At 39.3% G+C, this 24,524-nt stretch overlaps 1 protein-coding gene across 4 annotated transcripts in view; it reads left to right on the top strand.

The window, feature by feature from the left end:
• Prdm5 (PR/SET domain 5) overlaps positions 1-24,524 on the top strand; it is a 173,294-nt gene that overhangs the window by 6,839 nt on the left and 141,931 nt on the right. For all 4 annotated transcript variants that reach the window (XM_063260715.1, XM_063260717.1, XM_063260718.1 and 1 more), the window contains exon 2: positions 15,925-16,008. In XM_063260715.1, the coding sequence (XP_063116785.1) occupies positions 15,925-16,008 (84 nt within the window). The remainder of the gene's footprint in view (positions 1-15,924; positions 16,009-24,524) is intronic.

Raw genomic sequence — 24,524 nt, 5'->3', positions numbered from 1 at the left:
AAGGACCCATGTGATGAAGTGCACTCAGAATAAGCTTAAGGGTAGGATGTGGATGTCTTTGGTGGGGCAGTTCTGAGGCTTCAGAGACTTCAAAGTTACTTCCTTCTTGCCCAGGGTAGCCAGAGCATTTCACAGACGCTAACTAAACTGAGTCTGCTCTTACACATCCGTCTGCATAAGGTGCACCCCTTGCAGATATACTGTATTGATGAATATTCTGCTTTGTTTGCAGTATTGATTCTGGCAGGAGTCTACAGGTTAGCATTCATGCAGTAGAACCTGGGTGAGTGCTCATTTCAGAAGGAAGAGAGTATGTGCATGAGCAGTAGCGTGGAAACACCTATAGTGTGGCGAACAGAATAGTAATGTTTATAAGAACCAAAGAAGCAGTGCAATTAGCTCATCATTTCACCAGTGGGGACTCCAAGGGCAGAGCTTTGCACGGACTCGCAGCCAACTGCTGCCTGTCAGGCTCCCCTGCCTTCCAGAGTCCCAGCTCCTGTTCCTTCAAACCACACCTGAAGGATTTGGACTAGAGATGTTTGATGAGGTAAAGTCCTGAGTAAAAGACTCCTGAAATAAAGGTTTTATACTCAGTGCAAACGGTAGGGTAAAGTTACATGTTATAAACAACAACAACAACAGACACGAGGGAATGAAAAAAAAAAAAAAACCTAAAACAAAAAGTAAGTAAAAGCAATCAGAGGAAAAGCTACCGTGCATAAAGTCAGATTTTGTGAAATAAGGTGTTTGCTGATCAGCTTGGAAGGTGACTTTGTTGAAGGAACAATGGGTTTTTATCCTAGGGCTAAAATTTTGCCAGTGTATGTTTATGTACATTTTCTGGTGGCCACTGATAACCCATCTGAACATACAGTCAGAGAAAAAAACTAAGCCCCAAGCGTCTGCCTTGTCTGCTATCTCCATCCTCTGTTCATACATCCGCCTTTCACGGTGGCTTTGTTTGCTGCTCTTACTGTGGATTTTAAAAATGCCTAACTAATCCACTGAAACTAATGCCTTCTCTGAAGCTTTATCTTTTATTTTTTGTGATGACAGTAGATACAGTTAATTAATTTCAAAAATATTTATGAAATGGTTGATAGACACTGTCCTGGTAGCAGGTGACAAAAGTTGAGTGACAAAGATAGCAGCCACTGGATGCTTTTTAAGTTCTTATTTAAGGCCTGTGGAGGGGGCGTTATTACCCCCATTTATAGTTGAGGGAACCAATGCCAAAGAGGGTTCTGTGAGAAATGAATGGATTCATCAGAATCTTAATTTAAGTTGTTCCACACACAGATTGAGTATTCAAGAGTGAAAATGGAAATGCTGTGAAACCTGAAACTTTCTGAGTGTCCGTGTTATTACAGATAGCTAACTTATTTAGAAATAGTATCAGCAGTCAGACAGGGCAGGGCCTTGAAGGGTCAGTGTGGAAGAGAACTGTGGCTGAAGGCGTGTTTACTGGGACAACAGGCTGACGACACTCAGATACTTCCCCTAGGGATGGACAACAGTGACTGGTGTTCTCAACAGGCATTAGTCACTTTGGGCAGGGGTCTGACACCTCCTTAGCCCACTTCCAGGAATGTCCATGTTTGTCCCCTGTACACCTGCTATGTGACTTGCTCCCCATGAGAACGATCCCCACTAAGCGATATTACCTAGGTCACTGTACTGGTAATCTTCTTAGCTAACTGTAGTTCATCACATCTATACCTGCCTCAACTTGTGATTATATTCTGTAAAACTCTTAGGAGAGGCAGGTTCCCCAGCCCATACCCAGGGACCCTCTTAGAAGCTTTTTCTCAGTAAGTACTTCCTACTCTTAACCTCAACTGTTCCCAGAATTCATTTTTTGAGAACATGAACTTGGCATGTTAGACGTCTAGCAGGCCAGGAATTACGTTTCTCTTCTGTTATTTGAATTATTTGGAGGTCCTATGTCATCTCCACATTATACGCCCTGTATCAGTGTGGTACCACAGGGGAGCATTTTATCCCTGACCTTACACGATAATTTACAGTCAAAATACAGGCACACTGATGATTTTATATAAAATTACTCTCAGGTTATACACATAAAATGTACATAAAGCACAGATGAATTTTGTGTTTAGGCTTAGGTACCCTCCTGAACATATCTGTCTGGTTATATACAAACATTTTAAAATCTGAAAAAATTCCAAAATCCAGAACCCTTCCTGACAAATTTTAGATTTTAGATAAGAGATACTCAGGCTGTACCCTTTTTACTGTGGTTTTCCACATAAAGAGTAAATGTGTATGCACAACTGCAGATACAAACACAGTCACATACCTCAAACAACAATGTTTTGCAAAAATGAAAACAGTAGGCCCAATTGGCTTGCATTTCTCAATCGATAGGTTCAATGTCATGGAAATCCTTCTAATTTACCTACTTTGGCTCCATTAATTTTAGCCACTGAATATGTTCTGTGCTAGAGATGTAGCATTGTTTCATTTATTCAGGTGTTATTATAAAATCATCCAATTATGTCTATCTGCACTATCCACTTTTGGAGACAGTAGTGAAGAGAATAGATACTCTGTGTCTTCTGGAACCTGCCTGCTGAGAGGAGACAGAAAATGATATTTTACCAGGCAAATTTTATACTTCATGGAAATGTAGTAAGAAAAGTTGAGTTGGCACAGAAAGTGTGTGGGGCGCATGTACAGGATTGTGGCAGTTAAGCTGGATTGTCAATTTGCTAGGGTTGAGAGCCAGTTTAGGGGATTAGTAAAGTGCGTTTCTGTGTGTGTCTGGGTTGACAAGCAGGCTGATGAGTGGGTCCTAACTTACTCCTGGCTTCTTCCTCTCTGGCACTGTTTCCCTGGTCGCATCCCAGCCACAGTGAAGCGAGCATCTCTGTTGCACCACATCCTTCTTCCGCCTTGGAGCCAGTTTACCATGGAATGAAGCCTCAGAAACCAGGAGCCAGATTAAACCTTTACTCTTTAGTTATGGGTGTTAGGTATTCTGTCCTAGCGACAGGAAGGCTGACCAGTACAGGTACATTGTAAATTAGGTGGCCCAGGAAATGCTCATTAAGCAGGTCCAATTTGGGCAATGCTTTAAAGGATGGTGAGAAATTAACCAAATATTTCTAGGGAAAGGGCTGAGATGGAAGTTTAACCTGTTGTGTCCCAAGAAGGAGAAGGCAGTGAGGCCCTGTGCAGTGGACCAGAGGGCAGGTGCTGTTGGATGTAAGAGGAGGTCGGAGTTAGCGGAGAGAATAATCAAAGAAGAGCCACTTTTTTTTTTTTAGCACTTTGTTGCTAAAGGAAGTCTATTAACAAAAACAACCAGAAGAAAACATAGAAAATAAAAATTGTGTAACTAGCATATAGTCATTGGTAATGTTAACAATGAACTGGGTATGTGCGACTGATGGGTAGATAGAATGACAGACAGATATAGATAGACAGACAGATCAAATAACAATTCTAAAGCAACAGGAACAAATATTTAAGACATCATTTGTGACATTTAAGACATCTTCAGTGATATGGGTGGTTTCATCAGACGTTGAGCAGAGGAGTTGCACAAGTTTATCAAGGACTACTCTGGCAGCTTGTCTGTTGCAAATTGTCTGCCACAGACAAATTGTGTGCACTGGGTATGTCACTAGGATTCTCTGCAGTAATCCATGTGAGATGGTGTCACTTCAATAAATGGTGGCAAGATTGGTAGTGTGTTCTGAAAGCAGAGATGACAGAATATTCTGATGACATTGGTTACACAGTATGAAAGTAAAGGATGTTAACCAGATGAGCTGGATGGAATGGATGGTCAGGCACAGGGGAGGAAGAATAGGAGAGTGATTTGAAGGGTGCAGATGACAGTAGATCAACACACCGTCAGCTTAAAGCCTCTTACTGTGAGATGTCTGATGGACAAAAGAGGATGAAACGAAGACAGCGATACGCCATTATACACTCCCACTTCCTCCTTCCCATTGTTTATGTCATTGTTGTCATGCATTTTACTTTGTCTGTTACAAATTTCTGGGTGGGTGCATTTTAGCTATTTTTTCTTAGGCCATCAATTACCTTTTAGAGCAGTGGAAGAAAACACAAATCATCTTTGTCTTTTAGTATTTCTGGAGCTCTTTAGTTTTGCACTGTTTGTCTGTTACCATATTCCTCATGCTGAAGAAGTTTTAGCAACTTTTATCACAGGTCTGCCGACAGCGAAGTTTCTCAGCTTCTGCTGCTGATCTCCCTCTGTGTTCCTGTCCTTCTCCAAGCAGGGTATCAGCATTTCGTAACGTGGCTTTGAGTCTTCTCAGTATTCCCCATTGGAGCCAAGTATTTTGGCTGTGTTGGTGGTTGATCTTCCATGAGAGAGCATTTCCTGTGCTTCCCTCAGTGGCAGGAGTGGTGTAGGTAGGTGGTGGCTAACCTTGTAGAGACCCAGTACCCAGACTGCAATCCAGAATCCACGTATTTATCGCACAGTGCCAACAGTGCAGTCAAACCTGAAGACAGAGGTTTTAGTTTGGAAAGCAGCTAGTATCTGATGATGCTTGGCTGCTGGGGTGATTTGGCTCACAGAAGGTTCTGTGTGCTTGCTGTGATGTGTGTGTCAGGTTTGCCACCACTGGTGTGGGTCTTGGGCCTTTACTCTTTCTCATACTTCTTCTCAGACCCAGGTCTTGCCCTGTGTCCTTAGGGTGACGTAGCTGCAGCTTCTGTTGCAGTGGCTAAAGGCTTTCTAAAGGTTGGGCAGGAGATGCAGGAGCGTGCTGATTTTGCACAAGCTGCTGTTCCCGCCTGAATGCCAGCACTACCCAAAGGTGTCTGTTCTCCAGCTTTCCTGGGAAGTTCTTGGAAAAGAGTATGGACCCGCCTTGGGTCTGGTCCTTACAGTTGCATTTTTTTTCCCCTAAAAATGTATGCTAGATTATATTTTATAATGTGCTATTGCACTCTTATTTAACAGGAGAATTTTACTCCTTCATATTTAATGAATGATGGATATAATTGATTTTATTCCTGACAATTTCTTAATGCTTATTATTTACTTTATATCGTAACTTATTTTTTACTATCCTTATTTTTGCTCTTTGAACACTGTTTATTCCTTTTCCCCTATGCTATTTTGTTAGCTTGGCTCTTTTTTCTTAAAAAATGACTTACTGTCTGCCTTTCCCACAATCAGATGCACATGACTTTTTATTTGATGCCTAGAGTTAACAGCTGTTTGTCTGACAAAGTGCTCCGCTTCCATCTCCTCCGTTCTTCCTACTAACTTTGAGAATGTCTTTTTCCCTGCAACTTTTGTCAAATGATGTCTTAAATATTTGTTCCTGTTGCTTTTAGAATTGTTATTTGATCTATCTATCTATCTGTCTGTCTGTCTATCTACGTTTGTCTGTCATTCTATCTACCCATCAGTCGCACATACCCAGTTCATTGTTAACATTACCGATGACTATATGCTAGTTACACAATTTTTATTTTCTATGTTTTCTTCTGGTTGTTTTTGTTAATAGACTTCCTGCAATCTTTTTCTCATTAAGTCATATGGCTATTACTGCAGAATCTGTGCATAATATCAAATAGTTGTCTTCCACTGACTATAAAGGTAGGTTTTGGAGAGGTCATTGGGTATTTGCCTAGTGTTTTGCAGGTTTCAGAGGTGTGACATTTGATGTCAATCTGATATAAATATCTTACAGAAAACCTCTTCTGCTTAGGATCTTACAATATCTCTTTCTTTAGAGTTCAGGAATCTTAGTGGACTGTGTTCAGACTCTGGTATTATTTAGCTTGGAATGAGTGACGCCATTTAATCTACAAAAGCAGATTTATCTGCCCCTTCAGGTAATGTCCTTTCCAACCACCTCTCAATCTGTTTTCAGTCCCCTGGACCTGTACTTTCTTATGTACTGAGATCGCCTTGATTTCCAGATATTTTATTTTTATTTGGCTTTTTTGTAAATCAAATCATTCCCTAAAAGTACTTAACTGGAAAGTCACATTTTAAAACTCTGTGTGCGCACGCACTTGCACTACATTTGAATCTCCCTGAACTCCTCGGACGGGGCTGGTGCTCTCTTCACTAGGGTATTCTGTCTGTTCTCCTTCCGAGCTGGGTCTCGTGGTTCCGTCTGATCTTGTGTCTGCTGGGGTCCTCCTCCGTATGGTCTGTTCCTTGGCTGGCTCATGTGAGCTCAAGGCTGCTTGCTGCAGACTCCCCAGTCCTTCTGTGGTGGAGGGCAGGGCACCCCTGTCCTGCAGGCCTGCCCTGGCAGATGGGTGTCAGTTCCCACCAGCCAACCCTGCTCTGCCTAGGCTTTCCTGGGCATCACGGGTGGGTAAGATTGTGAACTGTAACCCATCTCTTGTCTCTGACTTTCAGGTCCTTTTCCTCACTGTTGGTGTCAAGTCCTTAGCCCCGGCTCCTCTGCTGTCCTCCAGTTTCTCAGCCTAACTCTAGTTGTCTACCAGATTTAGGCATCACTTAGATCCTGTTGCCCGCAGATGCTAGTAGCAGTTGTTTTGCTCAGAAGTAGTAGCTTGGGGTGGGGTGAAGGGGAAAAGCGCTGTGTTAAAGTCCCCTGTACCACTGTCCCTTCCTCTTCACAACTCTCCTGCGTTTTTTCCCCGTATTTTTAAAAGAAATGGATTTCAGAAAGGGTTCCCTTGTATCTTAGGCATTTTTTCATTTCTTTGCCTTTACATCTCCTCTGTCAGCTGGGAGTAAGAGACAGTGGAACCCGTCTCTCCTGCAGCAGTGGAACCCGTGACACAGACACATGGACACTACCGTCAGTTCAGTAGGTCAGAATGATGTAGGGGCACCAGTCTCAGTGTCAGTATTCACAATAAAAGCAGATGGGGTATTTGCTATATTGAACTTCTTAAGAGACACATTTAATGCATTGCTGAGAGCCTTATTGTGTTGAATGAGCGCACACATGCATGGTAGTTTAACAGTGAAAGATAATTACATTTTTATTGGAGGCTCTTGACTCTAACAGCCATCATTGTTTCAAATATAAGTGATTCAACTTTAGACTAGCTCACTATATTTTATATATTTGTATGTGTATATTATTTACTGAACCATTTCAGAGTAAAATGCAGACATTACGAGAATTCATCCCTTCATATTTCAGGGTAAGAACACTGGTTCTCAAGGCACTTAGATTTTAACATCAGTAAAAAGCATGACTTTCCTAACATTTTCTAATACCAGGCCATATTCAGTTTACTATATTGCTTCCAAAATGTTTTTATAGCTATTTGTTTTTGAAACAGGATCTAATCAAGGATCACATACTATATTTGGCTGTAATTCCCCTCCTATTCCCACACAGTGACTTTTTGAAGAGATCAGTCCACTTGTTTCTATGGTCTTTCACATGTGGATTTATCTGACCCTCCCCCTTTTTAACTTCTCTGTGTTCTGTATTTCCTGCAGTCTGCATGTTTTATAAATGTTTCTGGCAGGAATATATCCTGGAGAAATTCTGGGTTACTTTGCACTGCATCACAAGAAGGGGCATACAATGTTTGACTTTGATATTGTTAGTGATGCCAGCGTTGGGTTAAGGTAATTCTTCCATTGTAAAGGAACTATTTCCCTTTGTGTTTTCTAAAATGTGATCTCTGAGCTGAAACTATGTGGATTTTTTAAAAAACCATCAATCTTTCACCTAATATCTTTAGATATTCACTGGCAGTCTTTGCAAAATCAGTTATAGTATCAGAATTCTAAAAACTCCTTTCTCTTTCTTACAATTATAAACTTGTTAGCTTATGAATTTGCTAGTGTGTTTCAGTCAGTTATATGGTTCTCTGATTCCCAAGTTGCTCTAGATTTGGCATGTGAATCTCTTTCTAATGGACTTGAAGAGCCAGAGGGAATTTTAGAATCCCCTCATCTAAATCCCTGTTTAATGAATGAAGAAACAAGCTTAGAAAGTTTGTGACACCATAATGAATCACAGCTAGTTAAGTGTAGCTCAAGGGCTAGGATCCACATCTCCTAATGTCCCATCTTGGAGCTTGCTCACAACGTCAAGACACAGATCTGCAGGAAATCTTGCTTACAACTTTTCCCTAATATGTGAAGCAAAGTAAGAAAAAAATGGCCCGCAGTTTTGCATTCACACACCACTTGTTTATTAAAAGTTACTGTAGAGTCCAGTGGGTGGCAAAATTGAATTAGTTACCTATTTAGTTCAGAAGCAATTTGAATAAGAATTAAGATGCACCATGGCAGATTGGGCATCGGGTCAGCCTGCATGGTGACTGTGACTCTGAGTTTTATATGTAACGGTTTGATTTTTCTAGAGGTCACATTTTACTTGACTTGCACAGAGTCTTGAAAACTTGGGATTTTTTTAATACCAAAATAAAAATGTAGTGATTTCAGGTACAAATTTGTGCTTTTAGCGTCTCCAAAAATATTGCAGTTACCAGACAGTGTTGTGTCCATATTGTGATCGAGCAGCATGGAGCTGTGATGCAGTAGTTTGAATGGAAAAAGCCTTTTAGGTGGACATGGCCTTTCTCACTCACCTCCTGGCCGCTCCCCAGCATGTCACACATTTATTGTTAGTGCCTCGGGTTATGTTATGTTGTCTTCCTGCTCAACTTGTAAGCATTTGAGATGGTCACCCCTTGAGACAGTTAGAAGAAAAGAACTTTAGGAAGAATCTTACCAAGAAATGTCAGACTGAAGTTGATACTAATAATGCAGACCCAAGTGAACAGCAAGAAAACTGCCGAGCTGACAGTTGTCCTTTTGCTAGATAAGACCGCTAGCACTGTTATTTAAAAAGTAAATCAGTGATTTAAAGAATTTAAATCAGGAAGAATTTTTCAGGGTTTCAAGATTATTTGAAGAATATGGGTTACCTTCTCATTGTTAATTGTGAGCCTCACCTTAGGTGTTTAATGTACTAGCACACACACACACACACACACACACACACACATATATAATTAGTTAATGAGTCATATGGAAAGCTTTCATTTTGTAGGCTGAAAATTATAAAATATTGGCAATTCTGTATGATTCAAATAAAAGAAAAGATTACATTTAGATGGGATGTGTGCCCCACATTTTCTTTTTGTAACTGTTTTACCCAGGCAAGTTTGAAGCCTACTGTGGTACAAGAGGATTATACCTAAGTTAGAATCTTCACAGGAATTGGGAAGTGATGAAAATAACATTATAATTATGGGTTTAAGAAAGTACTGTGTGTGTAATAGAAACATCAGGGACTAAAGAGCTAGAAAAGGCTAGGCAGTAGGTGCTGGAATCCCTAGAAGAGGCCTTCAGAGAGTGAGTCTAATAAGTATAAAAGTATAAAACCAAGTGTAAATTTTGTTTTAAATATCTGCATTTTTCTCACTGTGGATAATTAAGAAACTAGCTGTTTACATTTTCGTAATCTTGTAGCCACAGAAACTCATTTTCTTGATCAAATCATTCTAGCACACTAGTATACTTTGAAGGAAATCTCATCAGAGCTACTGAACTACATATGCTTAGCAAATGTGTCTTATCTATGTGTGTGTGTGTGTTTGGTTTTTTATGTCTCACTATGTAGCTCAGGCTGGTTCGAATCTCACTGTGATGAGATCCTGCTGCCTAGGGTCACACTTGGCCTATCTGTGTTTTTAAATCATTGTTTTTCAGACTTTATTGCAGTCTTTCATGCTTTATAACTTATTTATCCTTAGAGTCTTATGATCACATAGGTAGGACTTTCCAAGGATGATTGGATAAGGGAGGTGTGATATTTACAAGTGGATTAGTTCCCTGATGAGTTTATGGCTAATGTGGGGTTGGGAGGTAAAGCCTGGTTAGAGGGGTAGGTCGCTGGAGGCGAGGCCTGGAAGAGTCTATTCCTTTCTGCATCACCCTATATCTCTCTCTGCTTCTGCTGCTATGCCATGAGCTCTTTCTCCTCTTTGATGCCCCTCTGCCATGACAACCTTACCTTGGAACCAGCAGACTATGAAACCTCTACAAACTGTTAGCTAAAATAAACCTTTTCCTCTTAGAATTGTGAATTTTGGGTATTGTGTTCCAGCAAGTAGAAAATATGACATAGTCCACAGCTCTGATATATTGGATCAAAACTGCTGTTTTTTTTTTTTTTTTTTTTTTTTTTTTTAATAGAGCAGAAGATGTGAGCACATTGTATAGAGTAAGGTAGTATTGTTTCAAGAGTTTATATTTTAGCCATGCATAGTGGCTAAATACCTGTAAACCCAGCACCTCGGGAGCCTGAGGTAGGAAGATCGTAAGTTCAAGGCCAGCTTTAGCAGCTTAGTGTGAGCTTGTCTCAAAATAAAAACAATACAGGCAGAGATTATAGCCCAATAACAGAGTGTCCGTGGATTCAATTCCTAGTCTCCTCCCTAAACAAAGAAGAAAACAACATTATAATTTTTTCCTGCGCGTATTTATGAATGTGCTTGATTGAGATGCAAACTGTAAGTCTTACTCCTAGTTGCAAAAAAAAGAGCCAGTGTTTATTACAATTTGGTAGTTTGACTTTATGATAATGCTTGTCTACTATTAATAGTGAAAGTTAAAAATCAGATTCTTTTTCTAATTTTCAAAGCTTTGTTTTTTTTTTAATAAAATTATGTATAAGTCAGCTTTGTGTTACTGTAACAAATATCTGAGAGCATCAATTTAGAAAGCAGAAAAGGCATATTTTGGCTCATAGTTACAGAGGTTTGGGTGCAGAATCAGGTGGTCCTTGGCTGTGGCCTGCAGCAACACTTCATTTAACAGGAAGAATGAGATCAGGATGCCAGAGTGGAGAGGAAGGGGCTAGGTATCACTGTGCTTTTCATGGATGTGCTCTCTATGATGTGAAAGCTTCCTCTAGGCCCCAGTTTGAAGCCTCCACTGTTCTCTTGTAGCAACACTGGGGAGACATTTAAAAGCCTTGGTTCCTCATACTGGGTTGCAGAAGCCTGTACCTAATTTCTAATGAAAATATGTAGTTTATCATATTAGTATCTGGCTGTGCGTCTCAGTTGCCAGGCTAGAAGAATACAGGAAGCAATCTTTGTGTTCATCCACTTGATAGGATGAATTGCAAGATGTATACACATGTGTGAAAGTGTAAATGGATGAGTTTTACCCACATTATGCACTGTTACATTTTTGTGTGTTTATAATTTTTTTTATTAAATGATTTACTTTGATTTTTTCTGGTAGAGTTAGCCTAACTTAGTACAATGCCACATGAAAATCTGCTTTTACAACTTTGGGAAGAGGTTGAAAGTGAGTCATCAGATAATCCTGCTACTGATGGTGACTGTGATCATGTAAGCCAACGAAATTAGCAATATATTACAGATATGACAGAGAAGTGCAAGAATGAAGACCTTGATTCAGATGAGAAGAAAACAGTAACATAAATAAGTATTTGACTAGTAAAAATGCTGCAAAATGATCATGTATACCTGAATGATCCAAAGCTATAACTAGGTTAGAAAATGTTAATAAGTTTTTGCTGAGGTGAAATTTACTGCACAGAACTCTAACAGTGCAATTCAGTGTTGGAAATTGTAACGGATGATGTGCTACAAGATGTTTTGAAATACACAAATAATGCAATACAAGAAAACATTCTATGTATATATTAATAGTAACACTCAAAAATATTTATCATGACACCTCATTATCTGAACCAAAAGCCTTCAAATCAGGACTTTATCATTCTAATCGTCAGAATCTAAAGAAAGTGACAGGTGTAGTGTTGCGATTTTTAGAACAATAATGACACTCAAGATATTTGGTTTCCTTTAAGATTGACCATGTTTTGATGACAAAAAGACCTGCTAAGGAAGAAAAAATCTTGACAATTTGGCTATTATCTGCTCATTTTTTGAAAGCTTTGTTTTGAACTGGCAAGCAGTTTACACACCATCCAGACACGTGACAATAGACAAATAAGTCGCATCATTTTGTGGTTGTTGAGGCTTTCAGCAATATATGCCCAGTAAATCTTCCAAATAGGGTATAAAAATATATGCCCTGGCATATGTGCAGACATTTTGCACTTGAAATTTAGAAATTTGTCCTTGAACTCAGGTACCACATATTTCTTTGTGCAGTAATAAATCATATGACTTTCTCACCAGGCTTCTACGTATTCCAAAAAGTAACCCAAATGTCACATTTGACAACTGGTTCACTAGTTATGTGTTGATGTTACATTTGCTAAAAGATCACTAGTTGACCACCACAGTAACTATTTGCAAGAATAAAGTTGTGATTCCTGAAAAAAATGTTGCAAGTTCACAGTGGAGAAATGCATAGTACAATCAGAAATACATAACATTGGTCTTCTAGGTATGATAATTGATGCAGAGATTATTTCTACATTAGTTTTGTTTATATTTTTATAGTAGTTCATATAGAAATTTATTTCTGCTGTTACTTTTAGGTTTTGTAAGCAAAATCTTCTAACAGATGATACTGAAAATGTTGATGCTATTCTACACACTTATTACCTATTAAAACTTCAATATTTTGTTTTACAGATATGTTATTTCCCTGTTAAGTACACATTGTTTAATGTAATAACACTCATAAAACTAAAAATGATTCATGAATAGAAATTTTCCTAAAAATAAGCATGAGTGTTATACATCCCCATAATGTTCCTTTTCTAAAAATTTGCCATCGTACCCACAGGGCTAAGATCTAAACTGTAGCACATTACTAGGCCTGCATCCTATGATGCTTTTTTTTTTCTTGATGCCATTGTATTACTGGGTTTTCATTGCTTTCTCCTTAGTCCTGTGAATGTTGCTGAACTGATGGATTTAGTGTTTTTCTCCAAATTTGTACTGCAAAGAGGAGCCAGCTGATTGGCTTGAGTAGGTTGGTTGCCGCAGAAAATGTGTACGCCTTACCTTCTCTAATAGTATTGCCGCCTACATGGCTCTTGAACTTCTTGGCTTGAGGACCATGAAGGGTGGTGAGAAGGTGAAGAAATAAAGACCAGACACAGAAAGCTGGGATCAGGTGGAGGCCTGTTTCTGGATGGGACAAAAGGAGCTGCTCAACCAGTGCAGTGCATTTATTTATACATTTGGCAAGTTAGGGTCACGTGACAGCCTGTTGCTTAATAGTCTGCATGTGTGGCAACCTAACAGCTTGGTTCTCTCCAGACTAAAGCAATTGTTCACATAGCTTGCCGGGGTGTTCTTTGTTCTCACAAGGCCTTGCTCTAGTCCTGCAGGTGGGACTAATCTTCAGCTTCAGCTGCTCCTGACAATGTATACACCTTACCTTCTGCACTACTTGATGAAGACAAAACACACCATATAGTGCACTGCAAGTTGAGCTGCACCTATTAATATCAAAACTTCAGATTAATTAAAAAACACACCATAGTTTTTGGTCATTTTCCAGATTTGAATGCAGTTCACTGTTTCTTCACTTCAGCAGTCAGTGTATTGAGTGTCAGCTTTAAACAGGGCACAGCCTGGGCAGGGTGCTTGCTGAACACATTCAGGACAACTGAGAAGGGCGGGCTTGGCCTGTGGGTCAGTGGACTGTGGCCATATTTGTTGGCTTCTACACTGTGGTATAGGGTAGACAGTGCCTAAACTCTCTGCTCAGAGCAAAACCCCTTGGTTCCTGACCCTGTCTCAAAAATTCCAATATCTTTGTTAGCTGATCTTAACCAAGTTATTTAAACTTTTTGTGATTCAGTTTTCTTTTTGTTTTGTTTGTTTTTGAGACAGTCTCACTACATGCTTCAGTTTGCTTAGTAATAGGTGTCTTAGTTACTTTTCTCATTACTGAGTATATTTAGCTTACAGTTTGTGGAGGTTTCAGTCCATGATCAGTTAGCTCCAAGGCAAAGAGGTGTGGCAGACAGACATGCATTGCAGAGGAGAAATAGTTTGTGATGGGCAGAAGGTAGCAAAACAAGCAAGTGACAGCTCTTTCTGCTCCTTTTATTTTATCTTGGCTACTTAGGGTGGGCAGCACTCACACCCTTAATCCATTCTTATGCTCTTGAGCCTAGCATTATACCATCAGTTGCAGCCTCAGGTACTCCAGATACTAACATCTTTCAACAAATCCCGTCTATGACTGCATGAGACTTTGGGGGGTCCTCTAGATATGAGCCACAACAGTAGGAAAGTGTCCATCAAGCATCATCTGAAGTGTGGCACCTGGTAGTTCAGTAGCATTAATTCCCTATCCTTGTTCTTCTATTTCTTACACAGCTTTATTTTACTGTCATTAAATACTAGTTAAGACTCATCTTGAGGTGTGAAATGGCTAATGTAAAAAAATGCATCTTGGGATTGATGTGCCCATGTTAGTATGAAGTGGGTATCGGGGCACAGGAGGATGGAAAGGTAGAATAGGCATTTGGCTTTTCCTAAATTTGCTTTCTGTGCTTTGTATTAATATCTCTGTGTCTTTGTAATAATCAGCGGTCTCTTTCTTCGTGCACCTGTGTTTGGGTTACTTAGAATTACAGTCTGTATTTGAATAAAAAAAATAAGAAAAAAGAAAAATCTAGGGGCTGGGGATTTAGCTCAGCGGCATAAGCGCCTGCCTTATAAGCAGGCAGTCGTGAGTTCGATCCCTGGTACGGATAAAAAGGAAAAAGACCAAAAAAAAAAAAGATTGAAAAAAAAAAAAAAAAGAAAAAAGAAAAATCTCTGTACGTGCTTTCTAAGGTTAACCTAAAGAAGTGATCTCTCTTGGCTCTGCCATTGTTTGTGGCTTCTCAGGACCTTCTTTTGTCATCTGCAGGGTGAGGGGACTGGGTTCTCTATTTGTAGTACTTTTAAGTCTTAAAAGTTTACTGTTCCCAGAAGTTGGGTTTTCTGTTGTTCATTAAATAATTTATATTCCTTGAAACATTGCATTAGTGGTTTTTCCCCCCTAACAATGTTCATCAAAAGTTCCCCTGGAGATTTTATTGTTTTTTCTTCTTCCACGTCCATGCAAAGGGAAGGATTCTACAGAAAAATAGTCACGGACAGCTTTGGAGGAAGCTCACACTGATCCAAGTGATTCTGTCTCCTCTCTGCATAATTTCTATATACCTAGTGCCTGGCAGGACACACTGCCAGTTCCTTCTGTATGCGCAGCCTCTCCTTTGGTCCACTTAGAAGGGAAGAAAAGTGTCATTGCCCAGTATGTGGCCCTACACTAGTCCCTGCAGGGCAGATTGCAGTGAAGACCACTCAGTTTACACTTTCAGGGGCTAAGCCAGCAGCTGTCACCAGAGTACTTGTTCAAGTGCAGCCTCTCCTGTTCCATATCCAGGTTTCTGATTTTAAGAAAGTCCAGCATTCTGAACTTGAGACAAGTAGCTGTGATGGTTCTTTGTGCAGTGGACTTTAAAACAGACACTTGGAGAAATCTTGGTAAAGTGTACCCGCCTGACTGTTTGAAAGATTGGCAAGCAGATTTGAATTTTATTTATGAAGTCTCCCTTTGAGAATGGCAAGCCTACTTCTTTCTTGTGCAAAATAGGGATGAATTTATGATTTTTATAGAAACCAGGTGATTTTCTGCCTGGTGGGCTTGTCTCTCAAGTCAGACAAAACTCAGTGTGTTTCATTTCAAGACCACTTGCCCGGAGCTATAAAGACGATTATAGCATACGAAGTACAATGTTGAGTGCCTTTTCAGAATTTGGAAGTTAAGCATTTTAACCCTTTTTTACTGGGGATTGAGGGACAGATTCAGGTTTTTAGACTTAAAAACAAAAATTGAGTTGGATTTTAAACTTGTCAATACTTGGTGTTGTGTAAATTTTTAAGCCACAAAATTATCTCAATCACTAGTTGTGACGATTAGAAGGAAAAACTTCCAGATGATAAAAAATAGTGTGCTAATCTTTTTTCAATGTCATCATTGCTACTCAGGGTGAGAAGTTTGGACCCTTTGCTGGAGAGAAGAGGATGCCTGAAGACTTGGATGAAAATATGGACTACAGGCTCATGTGGGAGGTGAGGTTGGGGCTGTTTAAATACTAAAAATTTGTTCCTTTTAATACTCTAATGAAAATTACAAGAACATGTATATTGATACTGGTTCCAGCTGAGTGCTTTAAATCTGAGTGCTTTAAATCCAGAGTCTTAAATCTGAGGTTTAGAGTTCTAAAAACATTAGACTGCTGAAATATGTTACTAGATAATTACTTTCCAACTCTGAAATTTGTAATTCATTATTGAAAAAATGTTTTGTATGTATTGGATATTTGGATTTCAAAATCATGTGCTGGGTTTAGGATTGGATTTATGAAAATGAAAGTATATTTATCCTTTAACTGTCATCTCCCATGTCAGGTCTAGTTACACAGAAACACTTGTGAGATCTATATTGGAAAAAGCATCCCTCATTAAACTGTACCTTGCCTTTAAAAGCATGTATTTAAGAAACGATGACCCTGTGGGCAGTACTGTATTTGCAGGCCAGGGTTTCTGTCATGTAGGATCTGTATATTGAAGTGAATATCTGAATATTACGAGAATTTCCATCTTAACTTTGACCTATTATATTCTTGCAGGTTATTAAAAGAAAGGCCTGCGCGATAGGCTTAGGGAAGTAGCTGTATGGAGAGTGTTGGAACAAAACATTGGAAAAATTAGGCCCCAAGAATTCTATTTGACAGTTTCTGTGAGGAGGCTAAGAGCCGTGATATGTATGTAGGGGACCTAGAGGAGTAAGGATCATCCATCAAAAAGGCGGGCATGCTGCTGTGGAGACACGCGTATAGAAAGCCTCTCTGACTGTGGATTTAACAGTCAGGGGTTCCAGAGAAACAGAGCCAACACGATGTTGTTTATGGAGGTGAAAAGAGATGTATTGCATGAAATAGTCTAGATGCCCCGAGACTGGAAACTGATGGGAGGTAATGCTGCAGGCTTTAGGCAGAATGTCTTCATTGGGCAACCTCAGTTTTTGCTCTCAATGAATTGGACTGGTTGATGACCATCATATACATGTGGAGGGTAATTTCTTTCCCTTAGTTTATTGTGGGTGTTAACATCCACAAAATATCTATAAGCACCTAGATTAGTGTTTTCTTATGACTGGGTACTATAGCTTAGCAAAGTTGACACATACAATTATAGTGTGTGTTCTGTAAGCAAAAATACATTCATAAGCTTTACTCTTGTTACTGAAACAGCTGGAGAGAAGGATTGAAGGTGCCCAAGAAAGCATTTTCAAAGGTTTCACAGTAAAACTGATGGGAACAGAAATTAATAACGTAGTCCTCACTATAATTTAAGTGGGAAATGTTATTGATACTGCCTTAACTTAGTGTTCTATTGTAATTATTTTTTATGAACCTAAAAATATTTTAGTAGCTTAAGGTCTTAATTTTCTCAGCAGTTAATTCTTTTGCCATGAAAGTTTGCAGAAATCAAACCTTTATGTAACAAAAATAACCCAGATCAGTACCAAGTGATAAAAACAATACTTAATAAGTTATTAATGGCTTTTGATTTTTTTGTTGTTGTTGTTACTGTTGTCTGAAGGTTTTAATGTGATGGTCAGGTTAATGTTTTGCACAGCTGGTTAGAGGCATTGTTAAACAGATAATGATCATAATTTTTATTTTGAAAGAAAGCTTGCAGACAGGCAATTTAAGGCTGCTTTTTATGTTGGCATGTGGTGGCAGCTCAGCAGTACATCTGTAGCTTTGCATTGTCTATTCCTGTAGTTCTTTGATGTCTTTGCATTACTGTTATTTTTAATATACTGTATCCTCAGTCCTCTCACTCTGTCACCCAAAGAGTCGCTGTGTTTTTACATTTACCTTTAGCTAATATTAAATTTATGGTATCATTGCAAACTCTTTTATTTTATAGTTCCAGTTAGAGCTTTGGATAAGTAATATTTGTACTTGTCACACAATTCAGAACCTATAAAGGGTAAATGTTTCTGTTACCTTCACGCCTGCTCCTTTCTCCCATGAGCATTTAACATCTTAGATCCTGTAAGGTCCCCTTCCCTTCTCTGGCTTGCTAGTTCTCCTTTCTCTTAATCTTCTGCAGTTTGGTTTGTCTCCCATTGCAAGCCGTGGTGCTGCTGGGGGAAGGGAAAGGTATTTTCTCAGTCTTTGAAATATAGTCAAGGGCTTTGGAAGTACAAAGGTTTCCTACCAGTGAGGTTTCCTCTTGTCCATTATTATGTTAACTGAGTGTGTTAATTAGCTTTCTGTTGTTGTAACAAATGTCCAAGGCCAATCTTTCTTCCAGTAAGTCTTTGTTTTCTCAGGTAAAGTAGAACATCATGGGAGGATGTGGTGGGCAAAGCTGATCACCTTGCGGCAATCGGGAATGTCGGCAGGCCGAGAGCTGGGCCAGTGGCCCTCTTCCTTCTGCTTGTCACCCATCCAGTCCCTTACACTACTGGACAGAGCTGTCCCATTCAGGGCAGGTCTCTCCCATCAGTTTGCAGGCCCATATTCTGTTTGTTTCTGGAAAATTCCTCCTCACAAACCCACCCAGAGGTGTACTAAGCTCATTTCTTAGGTGTTTCTCAGTGCAATCAAGTTGAGATCAAGATTAACCATCACTATGAATGAACAGTGTCCCAATCTTGAGCTTTACTACTGGAAATCCCTTTTTATTGTTTTAGCTTTGGAGCTGCCAGGATTCAGAAGCCGCACAGAAAAAGGAGGATAACTGGTCTCATTATTGCTTCCTCTCGTGAACCCTTTGTGTTCTCTCAAAGGGCATTACAGAACCTTCTGTTCTCCAATGGGCAAATTGAGACTGGATATTTAGGACATTTCTAATAGAGCTTAGAGCCACGTTGCTAACAACCAGCTCACAAATGAGTAGCCCATCTCATACCAGGATTTTCCTACGTTGTGGTGATGGAACCTGAGCCAGGTACTGGTGAGAATATCTGCAAAATGATGTCCTATGAGGGAGCATGTGGAGGATCTCTTTCTTAATTTGCACCATGCTCCTGGTGCCGTTGGTTTTGGTTGACAAGGCTGGGAGCCCCTGAGTGGAAATTTCTTGCCAAAGTACTTGGAGGCAGCAGGCAGGGCTCAGCATTTGCATCTGGTAGCACTGGATAGTGCATAGAGAGGTCTCAGGAACAGCAGGAGCACTGACATTGTGCGCTGCAAGTTCCTTCTCTCTCCAGAGGCACAGTATGGGATTTTCTGATGCCCAGTGCCTTGGAGGATCTGTCCTTAGTGTTACACTGTCTTTCTGTGTTGACCACAGGATTGGGACGTGGCATCTGAAGAGACCCATCACCACTTTTCTGTTTTCCCTTCCGTCCACTCACTCCCTTTTTTACCTAGCTCCTTTTTCCTTCTCCTCCTTTGGTTCCTTCCTTCATTAGTTTCTTCCTTTCTTCCTTCCAGTCTCTGTCTCTGTCTCTGTCTCTATGTCTATCTCTGTGTCTGTCTGTCTCTCTTTCTTTTGGTGGTGCTGAGTATCAAATGCAGGGCCTCATGAGTATAAAGCTACCATATTACCAGTGTCCTATACTTCCAGTCCTTTTCTTTTTTGCTTTTGTTGTAAAAGAAAGTGAATTAGCTGCCTAATTTAGGTTTTTCAGGTCTTCGGCCATTTATAGGGCTTGAGGGTGGGATTTGTAGAGCTTGACGCTGGACTATGCATGCCACCATTGACAGTTCAGTGGAATGCGTCCAGTTGTTTGTACTGGGCTGTGTTCTTCCCTTAATTAGAAGTCCTTTGGCCAGGTGATTTGGAGCTTGGGGTGAGTTTCATTTCTTCTGCTACTTTCTTAGACTACTCTTTAAAACGAATGTCCATTCATGTACTATTGCTAAAACTCTTGAAACCTTGTTTTTAAATTTGTCTAGTCATCCATTCTTTGTATTATTTTCGTAGGTTTTTCAAACCATACTCTTAGTACATTCTTTTCACTCATAGTCTTTAAGTTTTGGCCCCTGAAGACTACAGTGTAGCTCGTACATTTTCCTTGCTGTGTGTTCCTACATGGGCACTGGTGAATCCAATGTCTATTTAAATTTTTCATACAACTCTGGTGTGTTGGCTGTGGGTCTTTTTTTCCTTTTCCTTTACCTTGAGAAAGGTGTTGCACAGAAACTGGCCTTGTAAATTATTAAACTTTGCATTGTCCTGACTTTTCAGGGAAGTCATTTATTCTGAAACTTGTATCTGCTCAGATCACAATGTCTCAGCTGTGTGCCCTCTTCCCCATCTTCTACACGTCAGGTCCCTGTCTCTTGGGCTTTTAACATCTCAGTGATGTAGCTGAGTGTTTAGCAGTGGGTATGATACATGCAGCCAGATGCTACCTCAAGGGTCAGTAATCGGGGTGGTCTGTTTTTGGCTAACAGTTTGTACCATGTGACCAGTTAAGAATGCACGTGTGTATTCTTAAGGAATGGAAATAAAGATGCGAGTAATCCAAAATATCCAAATTTTGGGTGGTGATTTTTATAGGAAAAAAATAAAATCTCTTACTTAGATATAGATTATGTTCTTACTATTATATCATCTATAATTTAAGCTAAAAGTATTTATCATAACACAAGGAATTTTTTTTTTCCTTTTTGAGACAGGGTCTAGCTTTGCAGTTCAGCCTGGCCTTGGGCTCGCTTTGTAGTGCAGGCTGGTCTCAAACTCACAACCCTCTTCCTGCCTCAGCCTCCCGAGTGCTGGGATTACAGGAGTGTATCACCATACCTGGTGAAATTTTTATTTTAAAAGTACTTCTGGAACCCTCAGTTATAACAGTGTGGGACACACTGAGAGGAGTCCTTTTTTTAACCTCCCTGAGCCTGACAAGGACACACGCAATGTTTATTTTCCTAGATATATTCCCTGAAGGATCAGTGAGGAAAACTGTTTTTAAGCTTGTAGCCAATGGAATTACCAGAGCAAGAAGTCATTATAGTTTACTTGATAGCCGGCTATTATAAGATGCACATGCCAAATTATCATAGTTTTATTCATTTGTGTCAACAGAAAATACATTCGTTCCTTTGGGTAATAACATGTTTTCAAAATAGAGCTGCCAAAACATATGATTTTGTGATTTCTCAGCTGTTTTTGTACAAATTGTTAGTCACCTACAGTTATAGTAAATTATTATTTCAATATAATTGCACATACCAGGTGAACTGAGGCTCTTTCCATAACTGATGGGCTTTAAAAAACATCTTTATATCAGTTAAAATATATGCAGATTGTTTTTTAAAAATATCACTCTCCATCCCTAGTCATCACTTCACTTAAATGCTGGTGATGCTAAGTAAAAATTGGTTGTGTTCAATGGCAAATAGAGAAAAAACCAGATAAAGATGAAAATATTCACTCCATTGAAGGATGTGCGGTACAGCTTTCGTACAGTATGTGGTTCCAGGAAAGCTGGGTTGGAAATTGTGTGGTTCACACACCATCCAGGAGGATACAAAATACAGAAACCAAAAGGATATTCTACCTTACTGCCCTCATTTAAATAAATTATTCTAAGTCATTTCTCTAGGGGAAGAGGTGAGGAAATATGAAAAAAGAGGAATACAGTTTTTACTGAGAATTCAGACCTATAAAATTATGTTTCTTTCTCATTTAAAAAATGAGCATTTTTGGAAGTAGTCACATACCTACAGACAAAAAGTAAATTTTTAAAAAAGGAAAGAGCAATCTGATGAGTCAGGCCATCCTATGCCTGATAGAGCTCACTAAGGAAAGCTCTTGCTGTCCTTGGGCTTATGTTTCTTTTGAAAGTACATATAAAATCCTCTTAATAACTAACATAATGATAGGCAATGATATAGGTTACAAAGCGAACATTTTGCCTGGCCAAACCAGGCAAACTTTCCTCTGATAACAACTTGATAATACTGCTGTAAAGAGTTGCAAATAAATAAATTTAAAAAATATAAAAATAATTTTAAGTCATCCAAGACCTGTGAAAACAAGAAGTACTAGAGTAAAGATACACACTGTGATAATTTACAGTCTTTTTTTCTTGGGGAAGTGGTCAGACCTTTGCTGAGTCTGAGACTTAAATTCTGAGCTCAGTCTGTGTAGAGGGCTATAGATGGAGGAAAGAGCAACAGGCAGAGAGTTTGGAAAACTTTTGGGCTGGAGGGGTTAGTGGAGACCAAAAGGAACCTGAAAACATGGCTGAATTTTCCAGGGCATTTGCAGAATTATGGAGCTGCAAGACAGAAGGCTGTACATCCGCACCATACTGTGCTGCAAGGCAGTGTGCTCTGCAGTCTCCTCGTGCTGAGCCTTCTTTGCTTACCTACTTGGAATTTGAACATCACGGCCTGGGATAGGGTCTGCCAAGGCTTACTGAGCTCTGATGCATTTGTAGCTCAGCCTTGAATTGGCCCACTCCCTAAGTGGTTTAAGGGTAGTGGTTTTCACTTCGTCAGGTATCAGCCACAGGAACTTATTTTGGAGAAATATTACTGGATGCACTAAAATTTTAAAATAAAGAACATTCAGCATTTAATAAAAAAATGACTGAATACTAAAAGCAAAGACCACATTACTGTAACCAAGATAAAAACTGGATGGTGGAAACTGGCTTTAGGATAATTCAAATGTTGTTGGAAGACTCCAAAGTAACCACGGTTGATGCATTCTGTCAAGTGAAAGATAAAAATACAAGAAACCTGGAAGGCTTTACTGAAAATCTGAAATGCCTATGTGGCAAATGGATATTGTAGACCAGAAAATTATAACTAAAATTGAGAAGTTAGTGTTTGAATTTCATAGGAGGTATGAGGTAGCAATATAAAATATTAATAAAGGTGAGAAGAAGTTAATTGAAAATACTGCAAATGAAGCACAGAGATGTTAGATAGTGAAGATACCTAATATATATATATATATTTAACATTAGGACCTAGAGAGAGGAGAGAGGAAATGGGCAGAAATAAATTTAATGAGATAATGGCCTAGTATTTCCCTGACAAATAGGTTCTGTGAACCATAAAGTGCCAGTGCAAAGAAAATCACAATTAGGTATATTTTCCTAAAAGTGCAGAAACCGTGAGGACCTTCAAAGCATCCGGGGGAAATATATGCAGGCAGGCAGGTAAGCAAGCAAACACACCAACAAAGAGACCTTAAAAATACTCATAAAAATGAAGCATTACCTTCAAGAAAGTCAAGGAAGATTGAAAGCCTTTAAAAGAAAAGATAATATACAATTGAATGTTTTCAAGGTACTGACTCTGGCATTCAACATGCATCAAAAATACCTGTAGAAAATGAAGGTATGGTTCTCCACATTCTGCAAGACCATCTATCTGTGTGACTGGCTCTTGGATTTTCCTCACAGCGTAAGTCTTAAGTAATTCTTCAAGTGAGAAAATAAAGACCATTTCCAGATCTTAGCCAAAGAAAAACTCTGTGATTTAAGAATCACCAAGTGGGCAAAAAGAGCTGTAGGAAAATTTTTAATACATGGAATTTAAGTAGACTTTACAAATAAGCTGGAAATATAGCTCAGCAGCACAGCACCTGCCTGGCAAGTGCAGAGTCTTGAGTTTGATTCCCGGTACCACCAAAAAGAAAAAGAAAAAAAAGAACAATAAATAAATAAAAATTTCCAAAGTAGAATAAATATGTAACAAACTATGAAACGTTTAAAAGACAAAGTAGTTGATCTCCTGAACCCTCAAAATACCAGGGCCTGTTAATTTTGTGCAGTTGATTTTCCTGCTTGGGAATGGGAGTAAAGTTCTATGCTGCCTCTTCAGAGCTAAACATGACAAATCATATTATAAAATAATTTTTATTTTGCTGAAAATTCTTATTTCAAAGTAAAGTTCTCTTCAATAAATTTTCATCTCAATTCCAGTGGTAACTCATCTCCAAAGCTCACTGCAATTAAATGGAAATTTGGGGAGGACTCACTGAAATACTTGCATCTGACATAAAGTACTGCTTCTGTGCCAAGTGACATGAAAAATCTCTGATCTTTTCACCTGCTTTGCCAATGATTTGACACAAATGTCCAGTTGCAGGTGGATTAACAGAGCTTGTCAAACATGTTCTGAGGCCAGATCTGTTAAGAACACAATTCGGCTCTTTACATGGATGGTGAACAAGAGGAAAGAGAAACGGATGCTCATTGGGGTGATGAAGACTTGGAACATATAGTGGTGGAGAGATTGAGGATGAAGGTGCAGAAGATGAAGATGGTGACGATGTAGAAGGAGAAGATGGAGAAGCAAGCCATGTGGTGGGACCCCATCTTTGAGCCCAGCTTGGGCAACTCAGTAACTTAATGATACCCTGTCTCACAATAAAAGCAAAAAACAGAAACTAAAACATGCCTGGGAATGATGTTCAGTGCAACGACCATAAGTTCAGTCTGCAGTACCAAACAAACAAACCTCCAATAACAACACAGAAACCCACCCGTATGTCCCCCAAAGTCTCCAAACCAGAAAACCTTCTAAGAGCAAAGAAATGAAGATGACTAATAGGACACTGGAAAATCCTAATCTTTCTATTTTTTTTTTTTTAATTTT

This window comes from Cavia porcellus, unplaced genomic scaffold, assembly GCF_034190915.1.
Source record: "Cavia porcellus strain 051 isolate PalLab524CR breed Dunkin Hartley unplaced genomic scaffold, mCavPor4.1 scaffold_14, whole genome shotgun sequence".
In the NCBI taxonomy this organism is placed as follows: Eukaryota; Metazoa; Chordata; class Mammalia; order Rodentia; family Caviidae; genus Cavia; species Cavia porcellus.
The sequence above is the reverse complement of the archived record's forward strand: the minus strand, read 5'-3'. Positions and strand labels throughout refer to the sequence as shown.